The 20,000-nt window shown below is 41.3% G+C and overlaps 1 protein-coding gene across 4 annotated transcripts in view; it reads left to right on the forward strand.

Moving 5' to 3' along the window:
• The window catches only part of LOC122255663 (AF4/FMR2 family member lilliputian), a 117,660-nt gene that overhangs the window by 71,682 nt on the left and 25,978 nt on the right, over positions 1-20,000 (forward strand). For all 4 annotated transcript variants that reach the window (XM_043019900.2, XM_043019899.2, XM_043019898.2 and 1 more), the window contains one exon: positions 16,582-17,396. In XM_043019900.2, coding sequence (XP_042875834.1) covers positions 16,583-17,396 — 814 coding nt within the window. In that variant the 5' untranslated portion in view covers position 16,582. The remainder of the gene's footprint in view (positions 1-16,581; positions 17,397-20,000) is intronic.

The following is a 20,000-nucleotide window of genomic DNA, read 5'->3' on the forward strand; positions in this document are numbered from 1 at the left end:
GTTCACTTTGTGTCTGCAGACCCGCTCGCCTTGCACCTCAGCCCAGTTCAGAGACAATTGTCATTCACACCTTGAAAGCAAGGAAGGGTGCACGTACGGCCAAAACTTGTCCGAATGTAGATTTGAACTACATTTCTGTCATTTGCGATTCTGCCCCGTCTTGGGCATTGGCACTTGCGGAACATAATGTAATGACAAAAGCGAATGGTGTTGAAGTTCTCTCTTAGTTTGGACTGAGTTGTGATGGAAGTATATAAGCAAAGAAAATATTGATTTTATCGCAAAAATACGTTGACAAATATAATAGTACCGCAGTGTGTGTGTGTGTGTGTGTGTGTGTGTGTGTGTGTGTGTGTGTGTGTGTGTGTGTGTGTGTTCGTGCGTGCGTGTGTGTTATAAATTATATGCATATGTATAGATATAATTACAGATATGATTATCTATATATTTTTCCATCCCCCTTTATATTTCTGTATCTGTAAAAATGGAATTCTGAAACCATATTCTAGGGTAACTGAAATAAAAGAACATTAGAAATCCTTTGCGGTAATATACTAATAGCCTGACCAATAGGCAAGTGGTTGGAAAGAATATGCAATAAAAACAGACTAGAGAAGGGCTGCCAGATATTGACATTTCCTACTAAGACGGACAGTTGTCAGAAAGTCTTGGGCACGTTTCCTTCTCTGTCTTACCTCTAGTTAAGGGGCCTGCGAATCAAGTTGCGCCTTATTTCTTGTGCGTTTACTTCCGAAACTTCAGACGGTAGTTTTCTGTTCATTGAAATGTATGATCATTCTGATGAGCAAGACCACAAAGTAGAAGAGATTGGAGCCAGGACAGGTCTTATTTCTCGCGCAACCCATTTATGCCAAATGAACTAAACGTGCTACACGTGTAGTTCACATGTTGATTGTTCTCAGTTTCTTAGTAGAAGGAAGGAAAAGGAGAAAAAGAAAAGGAAATGAAATAGACTGGCTAGCATAGTAACTGAACACGACCTCCATGTTGTTAGTGAATTATGTTGACAGATCATAGATGCAATGCCATGACGCCGCATCCAGCCGTCGTCTTTGGGATGAGGATTCATGTTAAATCTCGTGATGAAGATGCAATACTTACATAACGAACTGTATGAATACGAAATCAACTCGCTGGTCGTCTCGCAGCAGAAAATAACATGAAAATGCCAGAGTTCAAACACGATACTGTCGGGATATTTATGCATTAAGCGCGAGAAAATCACGTCTGCGATAAATGCACAAATGGTTATGAAATTAATCAGGCGACCTTGTGCAAAGGTATAAAAAATATTTACGTTTGCTCAAATAGCCACCATTCCGAGCCTGTCCCGGTATTAAATTGCCCGTACGTTATCAATTGCCAAAGCAAGGGTGAGCGGTTAAATGTCATTTGGTTTTGGTCTGCCGTCTGAGGCCCAGGGCACTTTGATGTGACGTCATAGAATAATTTTAAAGTCTTCACACAGCTGTGTAGACCTTGACGTCAAAGCGATGGGCGGAGCCATCGCGTCACTACTCACTCTCTCTTTTCCACATCCTCACTCCCCTCCCTACCCTCACCCCACCACACCCCATCCCTCTTGCCTTCTCACTCGCTTTCTATTTGTCTTCTCTCGTTTGGTCCTGAATATTCCTCCTTTTTTGCAGCCATTCACGCTCGTGTGTTTCTATCACCACTGATGTATGGAGGAGGAATCCCATGTAATTGATTTGAATTCCTTTCAAGAAAGAAAGCATCTTTGAATAAAGATAGGATTTTTACATTTATTCAATGAAAATGAAGAAAATTACTATTTGGTTATTATTATAATACAAATGTTAGGAATAGAAGTATCTGATTATATCAAGGACTATCGGCAGAGCCGTAAATGCACGTTGCACCGCCATGATTTTGTTTCTATGAAGTTACTTTTTGTTCGGGGGGAAGGGGGGGGGTTAATAGTTGTTAATGTCCTTGCATTCTTTAGCCATATTAAGAACAAGAATCCGTTTTAATAAATCTTTTCACTCAGTGGTTTATAACTACTTGTTGTCTTTACGATGCATGAAAATCATCTGATACCATTTTTACTTGTCTCCATAGCTACATTGTACAAGTCTAATTTAATCGCACTTTGGGTGTCCCAGCATGTACAGATTGTGTCGCAGTGAAGACCGGCTTTAATTGTTTTAGATCGACTCCAAATGCAATTATTTTGGTTTTAATGTGTTGATTCTTCCCTCTATACACTCCAGCTTAGTCGCTTTAGAGCTGCTTCCGCCGATGATGAACGCGGTATTTCCGGCGTCGCCCGTGTCCTGTCCGCTCTTGGGAGCGCACTTGTGAGGCTGCCGGACTCACCTAATGCTCGGAGCGGGCCAATTGATACACACACACACACACACACACACACACACACACACACACACACACACACACACACACACACACACACACACACACACACACACACATATACATGTACATATAGATATATATAAATACATATATTCATATGTACATATATATATATATATATATATATATATATATATATATATATATACACAGATATATATATATATACACATATACATATACAGATATACATATACACATATACAGATATATATATATATATATATATATATATATATATATATATATATATATATATATATATATATTGTTTGATGTATCACTTGATTTTTTTCTTGCACAATGTAATGTAAGAAGCTATCTAATAATACATATAAATGATCGTGAGCTCAAGAGCTCAGGTATCCTTCAACAATTCAGAAGACTTATGTAACTCAGCTATTCCTTGTGGCCGGGCCATATCTGTGCAAGTGGGGTCGACAGACGTTCGGTCATGGTCACATACAATGTTCACGAAGGACTGGTTGGGGGGGGGGGGGTGACATGTGTCACACACACACTCACTCACTCACTCACTCACTCACAGATTACATTTGTGAATGGAACAAAATCGCCAAGCACAGTCACGTGTCGCGCACGGGTCAACTGGCCGCAGCCTAACCTCCTATCTCATTATGCAAGCCACGGAATGTTTACTCCTGAGTCGACTGTTACTGCTACAAAATTTTGACAAATGAGGATGATAATCGCCTAGTGTCACAGGTCAGAGCTTGTCACTTCTCACGCAGAAATTTGCGCTATTAAGCAGAGCGAAGTAGGCATTCCCTGCTCTCCCTCCTGCCCAGCACATCGCATTGCTCAGTCAGTGTGCATTCTACCTTTCTTCATATGCTAGGGTTGCAGCGTCACTCGCCAACTAGTCTTGCTCCTCTGATATATGCGCCACTGCCACTGGTTCCTTCAACAATGGCAATCGTGGAGCGGTTGCCCGAGTAAATCCACTTCACTCGATGGCCATTCCCCCGGTGCCCTCTGCTCATGTCCGTCCCGCTGGTGAGCCTCCTGCTTCGTCGGTTCCCGGGTGAACTGACCACCTTAGGCCGCTCCATGAGTGACCCTTCCGATGTCGGCTGCTCCTCTAGTTTGAATGACCACCGCTCCGGACGTGATTTCCCTCTGGCGCAGAAGGGCACACCCGAGAGATCCCACTGCCCTCTATGGCAGTGGTTCTCAACCTAGGGGTCGCGAGATGCTTTTGGGGGGTCGCGAGATGATGTTAAAAAAAAAAAAAAGTATTATGGTCGACTTTTGTTTTAAGGCTGTCAAAATAATTCTGCTCATAAATTTCAAACAAATAATAAACTGAATGTTTAAATTTCAGTAAGAGAGATCTCACACACACACACACACACACACACACACTGTGTGTGTGTGTGTGTGTGTGTGTGTGTGTGTGTGTCAGAAGCACTTCGGGGGAAGGCGGGGGTCACGAGTCTCTACCAATATTGTCTGGGGGGTCGCGGGCCAAAAAGGTTGAGAACCACTGCTCTATGGCACCCTTTGCATTTGCTTTCTGCTGGCAGCGTTCGTTCATTTTCCGCGCCTCACACTTTTGCCGATGCTTCCGTCCTTCTAGCCCAGTGTTCTTCAAACTTTTTATAGCGCGACCCAGTTAATTTTCATGTCCTCGCGCCCCTATTGGACATTATTGCCCACTAATCAGTAGGTATTACACTTTCCTTTATCCGCTACGAAAGCTATCTGTTTTTGGGTTACCTACCCTATCTACAAATGCATTTTTAACGTGCGTTCCTTATATATTTTTCTTACTGTCCTTCTTTAATGAGACACAGTGACCCACTGACCACTAGGTCCTAACCCGTACCTTGAAGAATCCTGTTCTAGCCGACGTTGCTCAAGCACCAGCTGGCACTCCTGCTCTTGCAGCTGCTTTAGCCACTCTTCTTGTTGCTTGCCACAGCTCTCACTCCTTCCACCAATTTCCTTACAGGTTATAGATGTCTTGTGTAGCGACACAACTTTTAATGCGCTCGGAGTTGGATAGATGACATGCTTTCCAAAGATGCTTGCTTATTGGTTGGTGGATGCACTGCCAGGTATATTGGGAATTTTGTAGGAAAACAATCTGAACCCTCTTTTCCTACTAACACACAAAACACGAAGAACACTTAAAAAAACTCATTTTTGTATAATCGAAGAAAAAATAGATGAAAAGACTTTCGGACAGCACTTATGTAATCAATTGAAGGAATTGAGGCTTTTTACATTTGAAGGGAACAGTTAATGCATGTATTTTTTTCTTATCATTTTCCTCACCGCAGCCACGTGCTAGGCCCCAGGGGGTAAGCAGCAAGTTTGAATGGACGGACCTTAAATGATGACGTAAAGCAGCTCAACGTGTTGCAGACAAACGTGAGCGTCTCTCCCAGCTGTTGGAAAACGTGTGCGTTGCTACAAAAGACGCCTTATGTTCACGATGTTTTTATTGGGTGCAGTAAATGCCGAGGCAGTGACTTCAGTCATGTGTAGCGGAATATCTATAGGGTTTCGTTTTCGTTTCAATCACATTATTTTCTCAGTCAGAAGACAAGAGCTAATTGAATAGCAATTTAATAGTTGTGTACACGCTAGTCAGTATTTTGTCGCCAAACACTAGTAAATTTATTGAGGTTCGATAAATCCCCTTTCGGGTAGATTGACACAAGTGACATGTTATGGGTGTTTTTAATATTCACCGCACTGAAAAATCTTACGTTAAGAGATCTGTTAAAAACTGGATTTTGTACAACATCTTTTCATTAGTAGAGGAAAAATGTTCTGATAAAATCTTTTTGTCAGAAAATTGTAGGGGGGAAATTGGCCGGTCGTCCCCGCCGCTGGAGCTTTGTGTTCATAGAGGATCTTGGCTTTTGAAATCCACGGAATTTTGTATCCGATTCCGAGCGCGCCTTGAGGGAAAACACCCGCGGTCATCGCCGGTACGAATCCCGCGTTAACCGCCCGTGCAGCCACCCGTGTAAAGTGAAAGTGTCCCTCTTTAGAAACAGATTCGTCCGGAAGTTTTTATTAATGACGTCGCGTCGGCATATGATTCTTTCTAACGTTTCATTCTTCGCGAGATCTTCGCCAGAATTGTCCTGTCTTAAGAACGGGGTCTGTATTTAGCCTGATACTGACCCGGTGGCAAAACGGGAAACCAATGCAGGTGTCAAAGCGCCAACAGAGACTGTATGACGGCAATAGAATTGATACCACACTATATGTAACGTATTATTTACCGATGTGTAACCAGATACGTCTAGCTATTTATATAAATATATATATATATGTGTGTGTGTGTGTGTGTGTGTGTGTGTGTGTGTGTGTACGTACATATATATATATATATGCATTTATGCACACATGGACGTGAATAAGACTGAAGTGGAATGGGAGGGCGAGGCGAGAGAGCGTAAAGAGCCATAGGCGCGAGGGAGGGAGGAGGAGAAAGCCAGAGAGGGAGCACAAAAACGTCGCACGGGACCTTTAATGACCATGCTTTTTCATGGCCATCCGTATCTAACTGGGAATTTGAAAATATTGTTTCTGATATTTATTTTTATATAAGTAACGTTTATTTTCAGGTTTAGAATATTTCGTTTTGTTATGTAAACGACGTTTTAGTTTACTGGTAGTGCGCAAATGTGAACTCCCAGTCAAAGAACTCGAATATTGGCGTGTTGTGTACCTACTGATTGAATTGTATCACTTTTAACACTAATTAATTTTTACAACTTTATTAGTAACATTTGTGAAAGTAGAGAATGTCGGTCGAACCAAATCATGGATGATTCACTCAGTAACTATACCAGTCATCTGATAATTGCACACGATGTACAAAGTGGTTTGATTGAAGTTAGCTGAGGTTAACCTCAGTAAACCTAGACTACCCAGGTAAATGAATTTGGTAATATATGCAGTACCTGAGATTTCAAGTCTTACTCTCGCTCCTTTAGTTCCATTGCCCAGAAATAATGAATTGTCAGATAAATCATATATATGTTCATCATTTTTAGTATTATACATTTGTACAGTATAAACACAGTGTGTGTGTGTGTGTGTATGTGTTTGTGTTGTGTGCCTAGGTATATAGCTATATGTATGTATTTATACATATACAAAACGATTATTCGGATCATTATAATCCAGTAAACTATGAATTAAGTATAGTTAAAGTGTATTGCTGGACAAATGATGTATGTTTTTCCTCTTGTGTACTTTCTTGTTCTTTACTTGAAGTTTGTTATATTCACAAAAGTTTGGCTTGTTTATTCAGTCTATGTATATTTTTTAATTGTATTAAGTCTTGCCATGTTACGAGGAGGGCACCCTACGCCGGCGGTAGTGTTCGTAAGTCCCGTCTTTTTTCTTCTTTCTTTCCTTCTCCCTTCCTTTCTTTTGTATGATACTAGTTGACATGAATTGAGTCATTTGTACCTTATGGATTAGTAAACTGTATAAGGCAGTCTTATCTGTAACGAGATCTGAAGAGATAAAAGGCTATCATGTATTATAATGTTAAACTGATACATTATCTTCTGTGGACACAACTATCGTAACTGCGTGCCAACAATATTATTTCCTTTGAAGAGTAACAAAACATCAACCAATTTAGGAGTATAGCGGGGGCAGTGTGGTAGTCTGATGTGTAGAACAACCCGTCAGACCTGTTCTGATGAATATACGCTGGTTTAGTGTCACCTTCGTTGTTTCCTGACAACGCTTTCCGCCACGGCGCGCCTCCTCACCCGTCTAGTCGCAACTCGACCGCACACCTTTTCCCCTTTTCTTCTGACCTTCGACCTGAGTATCCTCCTCATTTATTTATTTTGTTGATGTATTGCTACTGTGCACTTCATTTTGGTTTATCCCGTCGCAAAGGTCAAAGGGTTTTTTCTGGTGCCTTTTGCAATGCAGCAGCTTTCCTCCTTTCACCATTGGGCCTCCTACTCTCTGATCCCTCCCCGTCCCTTCTCACTATCCACTCCCCTTTCCTGTATCAGAACTCTTTCTAACAGAAGTCGGCGGAAAGTATGGGTGTGGATAAAGGATTTTCAAAATGCAAGTTTATTAACTGACGTATTTTGTAGCTGCTACTGAAATATTAATGGTGCATCTTGCATTGTGAAATTATTCACTCATTCAAACCTTTCCTCAACATTTCCATTACTTGAGACACCCGTCTGGTTTTCCCGACTTATCTCATTTTATGTAACAATATTTATCTTGTTTAAAGGTAAGCGAAGAAAACAATATGTTTGGGAACGAATTACATCATTCGCATTTGGATCAAACATACAGTAGGTCTTACATCTCTTTCTGTAAACATTATTTCAATAGGTTCCTTTGAGTTCACTTGGATTACAGATTGCAAGAATTATGATAACGAATCTCTCAATTACAAAGAAATATAAATCGATTTAGTACCCTGGAAGCACAAGATTCTGATCCTCACGACGTCTTCCAAATTATAAATATTATGCGCCGTTCGTATGGTTGGAATGCATAGTTAATTCACGTGGTTGAGTGGAAGCAGAGCTTGTAAGAAAACTCATACCTCTAGCACTTCTCTGGTGTTGTGTCTGTGAATACACTGTTTTTTCAGTATCTCTTATTAATATTGGAATTGGAATATCGTCTCCCTATCTCCTCGCTCTCTCCTCTCCTTTTCCTTTCCTCCTTTCGCCTCTCCCGCTCTCTTCCTCAGTTTGATCATAACCATGAGTACATGCATTCGTATGTGATTGAAGGTAAATAGATAAAGTGCAGGAGAGAGAGAGAGAGAAGAGAAGAGAAGGCGGCAGCGGCCATGGACCTGCGGAAGTAGGTCAGGGCCTTCCTAGTCACTAGCTCTGGCTGACATACACCACCGTCATTGCGCGGTACCGGGGAGGGGAGGAGGGGGGACGGACCGGGGCCAAACGAACTTAGGCAGATTGTGGGTCTTCGGAAAATTTTAGGGGACGATGTATGGATATACGTATTAGTAATCGGAAATCAGGATGATTCCCTGATCATAGTTTTATATACTCAGTGTAGTGAAGGATGTGCAGCTTTCATTCACTTTCTCTGTCTAGAAAGTCGGAAGGGTTATCAGCACGATAACATGCCAGCCGTATTTTTGTGTCATTAGTATACTTCATTGAGGACACCAAATGATAGAGAAAATGTCTGCAGCTGCCAGTGTATATTTGTATGTTTGATTATTAATCATCCTTTGTGTGGGTAAATGTTTCTTGAATGGCGATGTGTACCTGGTGTAAGTGAACAACACTGTATTCCTCATCAGTTTTTTTGTTGTTATTCGGGTTTCTTTGTTCCGTGTCATGACTTGTTTCCTCGTCAATTCCATGTCAAACCAAGATAACCCTTCTTTCGAATAGACATATAATTTTTATTTTCCGGTCAGAAGGCGCTATCATAAACGATTTCGATGCTGTAGCACATGGTTGAAGCAACGTCTTGATTAATAAATGCGGTAAAACCGAATACACTTGTTGCACTGGGTCTTCATGGCTTGCTTGGTGTTGGCGAAGCGACTCAATCAATAGAACGACCCACTTCTCTGCCACGCTCCAAGCCAGAAGATATACTGGGTCTGGATTTGACACCGTGCATCACATCAAACGTGGCTCCACCATTGGTAGCCTGTCTCTCTTTTTATATTCGGTCACTGATATTTCACTCCATTCACATGCCTAGTAGCTTTTTGTGCTATCATCGGTGATACTATAGCTAATGTTATTATATGCATCATTATGTAATTATTTTGACGGAATTTTAAATACTAATGCTTATCGCCTGTTCTCTATGTTTTGAAATTGCATTGTATATATTATATTATATATATATATATATATATATATATATATATATATATATATATATATATTATCATTAATTAATTTACACTGCTATTGTTACAGTTAATGTTTGTATTGTAATTGTTATTTGTTGTTGATAATATATTATAGAGATTATTAGTGTTTTCGTTTTCTTCATTTCTTTTGCGTTTGCCATCATTACCTTTTGATGATGCTCTCGATGAATGTACTGGTGTTATTTCCATGTCTTACTATCATGCTACTGTCGATGTTTCTGCTGAATGGTTCCCGGTGCCAAAATTGCTGATGGTCCTGAACGCAAAATGGAAGTCTTTGTTCTCACTTAATTTTTGCGTTTGAAAAGGGCTTAGAGAAGTCATACATGTTTTTACTACCATTATTTGAATTAATTCCGCCGACCCGGCGATTCTCGGCCGCTAAATTGTCGAATAAACTTCAGCTCTTTCCAGCAGGGCTACGATAGTTCCGAAGAGTTTCAAGTAGTCCCCAGACCAGTTCAGGGGACTTACTTCTTCGACTTCTGCTATTACCACCAACGCTGCCTGTATTAACTGCTACCGCTGCTGTTGCAGCCATTAGTAATGATGATGATAATTATTATGATAATTACTAGCACCTGCTCCACAAGTGCTACCTGTATTACTTTTACAAGTGATATCTAACTCGCAAACTATTTTAACCTTTAATCCCAATTTGTTTCATCCACACCGCATATGCACACTGTATACCATGATGCCTGCAAGATTTTAACACCGAGTTCTTAGGCTAGCCTTTCGTTCAGCAAACTTGCTAGCGCCTACAGTTCGCCGCAAGTCAACTGCATGACTCGCGGCAAACGAATTCGAGCGAAGCAAGATGACAGAGATGTTTGTAAACAATGACTTCATTTTTTGCCTGATTTCTTGAAAATTTTGGCTTCCGTCTGGTACTTTTGTTTGTGTTGAGATCTGGTTACTTAGTAAATATTTGCAATTGAATGGATAGATAAAATAAATTCTTATATTTAAATACGTGGATGTCAATCGAGTTCAAGAATTGCGCGTAAACAAAACGACGAAAGCGACAACAACAACAGTTCCGTCGTGCGCGTAAGGCGGATTCACTCTCCTTTCGCAGCCGGAGTTTTGCTCTTTTGAGCTCCCATTTTCAGTGTTAGGTTATATTTTTTCTAGGACCCTTCCATTCTTGAGCACCGTATTTATAATGTAGATATTTTATGGACTGAGATCAGAATGACTGTGTCTATGTCATAAATGTGTGGGTACCTGTATTTTATGATGTAAAATATTTATCTGCGTTATTTACTTACGTGTGTGTATGTGTCTGCGTCTGTGTTTATATGATTATAATTTACATATTATATATATATGATTTTATTTGTATATATTTAACATTTTACATTTGATTTGTATATTTTACTACCTCTTTTTTAACTGAAAACCTAAAGTTAATCTGAAATTAATTCCAAGTAGAGTCGCAGTATCCGGTAACGTGTGTTTTGATTTCAAGATGAAAATAAACGTGCTAACGCGTTATGGCCTTAGGTAACAACACCACGACTAACAGAAATGGTAATTTCCGCACCCAGTTATCCGGAGAGGAAGTTGCAGTGAACGACTGTTATTGGGGCAGTCCCTCATTCGCCGTGGCGTTCCGCGTTACGTCGCCACATTTCCCATTATTATTTGTGGTCATTAGGCCCTCACACCTCAATTTTCTGCACTCATACCACTAATGTTTTTATTTTCACTTCTGTTGTCATGTTCTCGCCCATCCACGCCAAATTCCTTCGTATTTTGTCGTTCCATAATTGGCTCGGCTCATGCACAAGGACGCCGGGGGATTACGAGCCCTATTTCACGAAATTCAACTTAGATGGATAATTTCCTTATGACAGTTTCTGTAGATATGCAATATACTTGAAGTATATAACTTTCTTTGCGAAAACAAATATAAATAAAAAGGAGACTATATAAAAATTATATAATTACATACACACACGCAAACACACACACACACACACACACACACACACACACACACACACACACACACACACACACACACACACACGTGCAATTATGTATAATTGTTTGTGTTTGTGTGTAGGGTTATGTGTATGTAATTACCAGAGGCTTGAGTATAGTTAAAGGTATTTCTATTGTTCTGGATTGCATAGTTTAAGAGAAGGTAAAGTTAATGTTATTGGGAAAGTGAATTGAAAACTATAAAAAAGACATTTACAAATAATAAAACTTTAAAGTAAATTAATTGCTACCTAAGGGAGCCCACGCAATTGGAATTTTGAGTACATACAAAAAGGGAGAAAACGATAGAGATGAAGTTCAAATGGCAGCCATTGATATACCTTTTTTACACCCTTCACGCTGATAGCGATGTCCGTTGCTGGGGCGACCCGGCATTTTCATTACGATTCGTTCAGCTAAACGCAACATTATGCCAATTCACGGGTGCTACCGTAATACCAAGACAAGTTTCATTATTGAACAGTTAATTACAATGTCCCTTCCGTGTATGTGCCAAACATTGCCTCGGAAATCATACAATGTTTCGAGGATGTAGTCACGCCGGCAAATTTTATTATACAGCGATGAAATCGTTGTGTAATATACCGACTTTAGGCCTTTTGCGGACGATTGGCATTACTTTGAAAAAGTTTAAATATGGAACCGAAAATTTTCCTCGAAATCATGATTTTCGAAAATTTTGCGTTGCTTTCTTTTGGTGCTTATTGTCGGAAATAATCAGGGCTACAATTATGATACCAACATATCCGTCATACTAATGAGAGTATCGGATATAAGAGAGGCCATTTTTACAGTTACTCGCAATTATATGTTTGTATGTACACACACATACACACACACACACACACACACACACACACACACACACACACACACACACACACACACACGCACGCATATACATACTTTTTTGTATATGCGTGCCTGGATTTGTGTGCACACTCCATCCACATCTTAGGGGATGGATTTTCTTCCCAGGCGGCCACTTTGTTTACGTAGCGTCCCAATAAGTCCACTTCTCCTTGTCCCTGTTAGTGTGAATGCTCTCATTGATGGCGTCCGCTGTGGCCCAAAGCAGCCGCCTTTACGTCAATGAGTCCCTTGGGACTTGCTCTTCGTGCGACCCTCCGCATGCCGACAAAAGTCTCGTCGGAGGATCACCTCGCGCTCGATGTTTCCGCCTCGCACGGGGATCGAACGCACTCACACAATCTCTCTCTCTCTCTCTCTCTCTCTCTCTCTCTCTCTCTCTCTCTCTCTCTCTCTCTCTCTCTCTCTCTCTCTCTCTCTCTCTCTCTCTCTCTCTCTCTCTCTCTTACACAAACGCATCCAATGCATACACACGTGCGTGCGAAAAAGAAAGATATAAATGAGTGAATAAAAATATTCATAACGATGATGCCTCAGATTACACATACCCAGTGTTACGGAGGAGGTGACTGGCAAACGTGAAAGAACTGGAGGGCGCTCATTTTGTTGTTATTACGAGGAAATGCATTTTTCAGTTGCATCTTTGGGCTACATTCTTAAACCGGGTAAAGGGAATCGATTTCGCCCATCAGTGATTCACGCTTCACCACTCGTGCAGTTGCCGCGTGGTGTTGTGCAAGCTTCATGTGGTGTAGAGTTAGCCGTTGATAGATATTTATTTCCTGGGGGTCAAGATTAGGCTTCCCCTTCTCCCAAGTGCCAAGCTTCATCCACATATCCCATATATGTGTTTGTGATACATCCAGATTGCATATTATGTAATTTCACATGTATTTTGTGTGTGTGCGTGTGCGCGCGCGTATGTATGTATGTATATATGCATACATACATACATACATACATACATACATACATACATACATACATATATCACTGAAAATGAAAGTAGTTAGCTTTTAGCGTAATTCAGTAGAAAAATAAAAATAAAAAGTATCTATGGAGCAGGGTATACTCCGTGGCAAAAACAGCATGTTTTACAATCTCGAGAGACGTTTTTACTTTACCATCTTCTCGTGCGTGCTTCCTCCCCGAGACGCTGCGCTTGTCCTCATGTGCACACTATGTCGATTTGGTTTAGAAGCGGTGACCGTTTGTTCTGTTAGAGCCTTCATTTAGTTGTTGCTATCATGGCTTGTCTGAGAATTGGGAGTTGCGCCAGTGGTTTAGAATGTTTGTCGCGTGCGTTCGTGCTCACGTAGTTTAGGCATAGTTGAAAGGGGCCGTCGTTGTGGCTGCAAAAAGACAAATTATCTACGAAAGTCACAATATTACAGGTTTTTGTTGTTAGTTTGGGTAGGAGGCGACTTTGGTAGGGCTATACCATATTGGGTAAAGGTTCATAATAAAGGTGTAAGCCATGCATAACACTAGCAAGGCAATTGCTAAGTAATAAGAAATGAATCTATCTGATCGTAGCCTTGTCCTGAAATGGTGACTTGCGGTTGTCTTCCGAGAATATGTAAACAGCCACGGATCATTATCTTAACAGCACTGGTGATCACTCATTAGATAGCGTTTTTTGCGTCGAGAGGGCAATACACTTTTTCAACCATTCATTGCCTTCTGGAGACGGAGGAAAGGTTGTGTAGCACTTGAAATGATACCTGTATATATTTCTTATGAATCTGATTTACTCTAAAAGCAATGTTCAAATAAGAACTAGCTTTAGTAAAGTATTTCTATTAAATATGTTGTGTGAGAGACAGCGTGAATTATTGAAAGAACATTAGGAATAGATATACAATGGATAATTTTGAGACAGTGGATGGGAGAGAGATACAAACAGCGAAAATAAGGAGACTAATGCAAAGAGATAGAAAGTAAGGGGTAGGGGTGGAATAGACAGGATTAAGTAGGTGATGAAGAGAGAGAGAAATTAATCAATTATGAATTGGAGAGGGAGAGGGAGAGGGGGGAGGGTCATGCAACGCAACAGGAGCCGAGAACAAGACCTCACTCAAGGCGACCACCACTCAACCCGCGTCCGTGGCCTCCCGGTTACCATGGAGACGTATCCACACCAAGTTTTACGCCCACCCAAACATTACTCTCTCTCTCTCTCTCTCCTTTCTCTCTCCCTCCCTCTCTCCCTCCCTCTCTCCCTCTCTCCCTCTCTCCTCTCTCCCCCGCCCCCTCTCTCCCTCTCCCTCTCTCCCCCCCTTCTCTCTCTCTCTCACCCTTCCTCTCCCTCCCTCTCTCCCTCTCTCCCTCTCTCCCTCTCTCCCTCTCTCTCCTTCACTACACCCCTCTTTCCCATTCTGTTCCTCTCTCAACTTCCCTCCCTCCTTCCTCCCCCCTGTCTCCCACTTCCATTCTCTTTCTTTCTTTCTTTCTATCTCCCCCTCCTGCTCTCCTCTTTCCCACGCTCACCCATTTTCTCCCCTCGCCTCTCACAACACAACTTTAGAGAACCCTTGCGTTAAAATAGAATACCCTTACCTCTTTTTACCATATTTTTTCGTTTTAACTCGGTATTTCCATCATTCCTTAGAACATATCCAGTCAAGTGTATTGTGCTGATGTTAGGCCGGAAGTTACGACAACCACCGGTCTGTGTGTCGCTTCCTATTTCGGAATCGCACTCGAGGCCCCTGTCCTCCTGCGCCCACCTGCGTCATCTACGAGCCGTTACAGGATCACCACTCCCGACATTTCAATGAATCCCATTTTCTTTCATGTCAGTATGCAATGGGGGGGGGGTCTGACCAGATCATGCCAGCAACTTAAGTCCCCCTTGGTTATGTGTTCCTGTTCTTGAGTTTGCAATTTTTTTTTTTTTTTTTTTTTTTTTTTTTTTTTTTTTTTTTTTTTTTTTTTTTTTTTTTTTTTTTTGAGCGTTTCTGAAAGTGGAGCTATGTTCTTGAGTATAAAAACTGTGGTTTAATTTTTGGTATTACTTGGTCAAACCCCTTTGTTAGAAAACAAGTAGAAATTATATTAAGTAAGTTTTGTTGACGATTATATTTTTATTCGTTGCGATGAAGCTAATTATAGGATAACGGAAGGGCCGAGTGCTTTAGGAGGCAGTCCTGATGGTATGGTTGATTTTTGGGCTGTAGTGATGTCTGATGATGGCCGATGACATATCTCGCTATTGATTGGTGTGGAGCGTGAGGGAGATAAAGGGGCGGAGTGAAGAAATATGCTGCGTTATTTATACAGAAAATTGTATAAGTGGCTGTCATAAGATGTAATATAAACCTTGTCATTCTACAGAAACGTGACAGGACTTTGAGGACCTTGTATTTTTTCTTTTCGGCACCTGGAAGGACACCCGGATCCCGTGTTTTTTCTTCCGGCTGTTGTCGGCTTTTTTTTTTTCAGCCAGTCAGCTTGTGACGAACGAATTAAACCCCAAGCACAAAGCGGCTCTTTTCAAGCGAGGCACTTTTCTGATGTTCTAACGAGGGTTCGCGCTATGTTATGTATATGTATATATCTTATGTTTACAAGTTGCTGGAAACTATTGCTTTTGTTGTAAGGTTTGAAACGAAAGATTTTATTCTTCTTGTTTTGAGGAGTCGGAACTTTGGTGCTAACATACACACACACCAACATGCACGCACACACACGCATACACACACACACGCGCGCGCGCACACATATATATATATATATATATATATATATATATATATATATATATATATATGTATATATATATATATATTTTTTTTTAGTATGTATATATATATATATATATATATATATATATATATATATATATATATATATATATATATATATATATGCATTTATACATACGCGCATCTAATACAAAATAAGTTATAACATGTTAAATTGCATATCTCGGTAACATGTACAACCAAATGTGGATCAGTATTTACAGGGCATTTGGGACAGTAGGGGATTATACTAAAGTATAGCCTGAAGTGATTCAGATGGCTTGTTTAAGAGTTTTCAAATATTGACTGTCAGATTTCAATTCGCTTTCAGTTATGGTATATTGAGACCGGCATGGCGAAGAGAAGATTAATTCTTCCATGATTTTTGCAACAAATGTTATTTTGTAGAATGAGGGGCGGGAAGGACACAGTCATTAGTGTGCTTGCTTAAATAATATATTTGTGTTTCACTTTGATCTCGGGGGCATTGAATGGATGTTGCTTCACTTTCTTGAAAGCACAGTTAATTAATGACCATTGCATTTTCTTCTCCTTTTGGTTCGGATAAAAATGTTAGCACTTAGTGTTGGGCTATGTACTAAACTGACGACACGTTTATTTCCTTTGCAGTATGTCACGTGAACGCTCAGTCAAAGACCGGGAGCGGCAGAAGCAGCTGGCGCGGGAGATGCGGGAGTCGCAGGCGGCGTCCGCGGTGCCCATCCAGGACCGGGAGACGCAGCCCGTGGTGTTCGACGTGGTCCGGCGGTCTCCCAACACCAAAGTCATTAACAACGATGTGGAGCGTGTCTTGGGAAAGTATGATACCTTCACCAAGGTGGGTGGAAACAGAATCAATATGGTGGGCGTTGATCAGCAGCCGCCCACGCCCGCCCCAGCGCGGCAACCCATCCACGATCCCGACAACTATCCCTCGCCGCCGCCACAGCCTTCCGGGCCGGGATCAGGGTCGACCTCCAGCTCCTCCAAGTCACAACGATCCCTGCCGCCGCCGCCGCCGCAGTCCTCCCACAATGGCACGACGCGGCCGCCCAAAAGCCTCCCCTCCACCATAAAGCCCCCGCACCCGCCCTCGCATCACACGCACCTCAAGAATGGTGAGGTCAAGGGCAACCTGAAGAGTGGGCCGGGGCCGGGACCTGGGGAGGGTGGAGGCAGGGGCTCCGGAAGCTCAGCTATGCACAAGCCTAGTCTCCCACACCTCAAGGTCGGGGGCATGGATGGCATGCCAGTGGACGCCACAATCCAGCAAATCATGTCTGAGATGTCCATCAAGAACCCGGTCTCTGCCATCATCAAGACTCCCCACCACGACTCTAACTTCCTCTTCCCCATCACGCCCATCAAGGATCCCGTGACGGCCAAGGACGGCTCGAGCCTCAGCAGGTCACGTCGGGAGCCCGTCGAACTTCCACACAAACTGGGTAAGTGATCACGTTCGATTCCTTGGTTAGATGAGTAGGCGGCGTTGCAGGTAAAGCGAGCTGGCACTAGTTGACACTTCGCCCCATCCGCCTGAGTGGCATTGTCTCATTTGTCACCTTTCGGACTCGACCATGGCGAAATTTAGGCTGTTGTTTGTTAGATTGGTAACCGAAACTTGTATAAATCATACGTAATATCCAGTCCAGAGGGAGGTTGTAAAATGTTTATTAGTCTTTTCAATAGAAAAGGAACTGGATGTGCAAAGAGGATCGTGGTATTGAGGTACTTTTCTGAAAAGTAGGCCCTGGCGATTAGGAATTAGGGTCCAGCAATCTTCTCATCGCTAAGACCTTTCAAGGGCTGTGGCATACACCTATGATTACCAATCCATTAGCTATGAAGTGCAAGTCAGTCAATAGGTAGATGAAAATGGATCCCGAATATTTCACAAATGTGTACCATATCCCTTCGTGCTTGATAATGGGTCATTAGCATCAACAGGTGTAGACAGTTGCTATTTGTAGAGTTGTTGACTCGCAAGGGATTACCACCAGGTGCCATGGATACCTATCTTTGTAGACGTCGCGTACTCTTAAAGGCGATAAAGGTCAGTTGTATCCCATGGATCTTATGTTACACTCTGTATTTACCTTCTTTGAAGAGGCGCATGAAGTCTGGCTGTGTTGTGTAGGACATTTTAGTAAAGAAGAGTCAAAAGAACGTATATTTGATCTGACAGTCAGGAAAGGTCTATTGCTCATCTGTAATAATATGTCTTTTTCAGTATGCTTAATATTGGTAAATGTTTTGCTAATTTTATAGATGGAAAACATATCAAAGCTTAGTTGTAGATGAGATACCGTTTTGTTCGTTACATTTATTACTTGGTAATTCGAGAGACCGTAATGAGGATTGAATTTGAAGGATAAGCATTGTTTCTAGAGAAAATATTCTTGTTGGTAAAAAGAGAATCCGTACTGTTACAGTGATGCTAGAATGAGGCACTACATCACAAAATTCTCCTGGTATTGGCCTTCTTTGTTTGATTATACCCTGAATGCCAGATAAAATTTGTTAAAAGTCGTAATTAAGTCAAGTCTGACAACCGCTAAGCTTAGTTGTTCACGTGCGATTTCATATAAAATAAAGTATTTAATGTATGTATCTATAAATACTTTAATAGTTTACCAAATGTGAAAAAAACACGAGAAAACCTGTTGTTTGGCAACACGTAGCCATCATAAATAACAATGCCCCCTAATAACTTGCTAGCTCACACATTCAGAAGGGGGAAATCCCTTTTTCTAGCTGAGGACTTGTGTCGTAGTGGCTGTAGCAAGAACGGCTAAAAGTCACTTCCGCACACCTTGACAGAAAGCATCCTTGCACAAATCATACCAGACCTTAGATAATGCAACGGCTATCTTATTGCTGTTTATTCCACCCTGCCCCCATCAGTTAGAGGCGGACATATCAGTTTTGTATGCCTAAATCTCAGGTGATCATGAGTAAAAGAGATTATATCAGTAGATGCTTATCTTCAGCTAGGTAAATGGCATTTTCAGCTATTCAGATTCATTATTTCCTAGCCTGCAGATTGGCGTTGAATTGCTGAAACCAATGCGAAAGGGAACAAATGTTCAGAAAAATCAAATTATCGTAGCTGTAAACCAGTACCTAGTATGGATAACATAACTGGTGTGCTAGCGCGATAACTGTAACAGAGCCCGTAGAAAAAAACGAGTCACAATTCCTGCTTGGACCTTCCCAGCAGACCTATCTGCAGCAGAAGCGAATCATGGATGATGTTCTGAATCGAGTTGGATCCATTTCTCCAGCTCAGTTTCTTTGATCATTCTATGTGAATTGAACCCTAGATCTGCTATATTCTGTAAGGATTAGTAACAACTAGTAAACAGAATAAACAATATCCAGTCGACTAGAACAACGAGCCAAGTAAGAATAAAAAAATACGAGAGCATGAAGGACTTGGGAAGTCAGGTTGGGCCAGGACTTCATATACAAGTGCTAATCTGCTTCAGCTCATTAGATCTTTTTTATCAGGTCACCATTGCTGATGTTTACCTTGGTGTGTTTTTGCGCTCCAGTTTCCCAGGAATAAGTGAGAGGCCCAGTGTAGGTGGTCACTAGTCTGAACATACACACATATGCATATTATGCAGTGTGTTCAAGTACAAGCCTTGGCTGACAGGACTTGACTGACTGACAGATACAACCTCAAGTAAATGAAAAGAAGCCATAGTGACGTAAATAGGAATGAGTTTCGAAATCTGCTCATGTAACTTTCAGAAATCAGTTTAATCTATCCAGTTAACATAAAATATTGTAAAAAGGTTAACACAACGATCAATTTCATCAGCCATGCTAGAAGTTGACTTACGACAAACTAAACATTGGGAATTGCTTACCACAAATGGAACTTTTTATAGCGGAGATGATTTGGAGGTTCGCAAAAGCAGGTGCTATTTAGGGGCGTAGCCAGAGTTTTAGGTGGTTAGGTGAGTATGACGTCTCCTTGCGACTGGTCGTCTTCACTAATTTTTGTTTTTGGAAGTTTGATCAATTTGGTGAAAAATTAGACA

The sequence above is a fragment of the Penaeus japonicus genome, unplaced genomic scaffold (genome assembly GCF_977035675.1).
Source record: "Penaeus japonicus unplaced genomic scaffold, GWHDUDI00000001_assembly GWHDUDI00000033, whole genome shotgun sequence".
NCBI classification, from domain to species: Eukaryota; Metazoa; Arthropoda; class Malacostraca; order Decapoda; family Penaeidae; genus Penaeus; species Penaeus japonicus.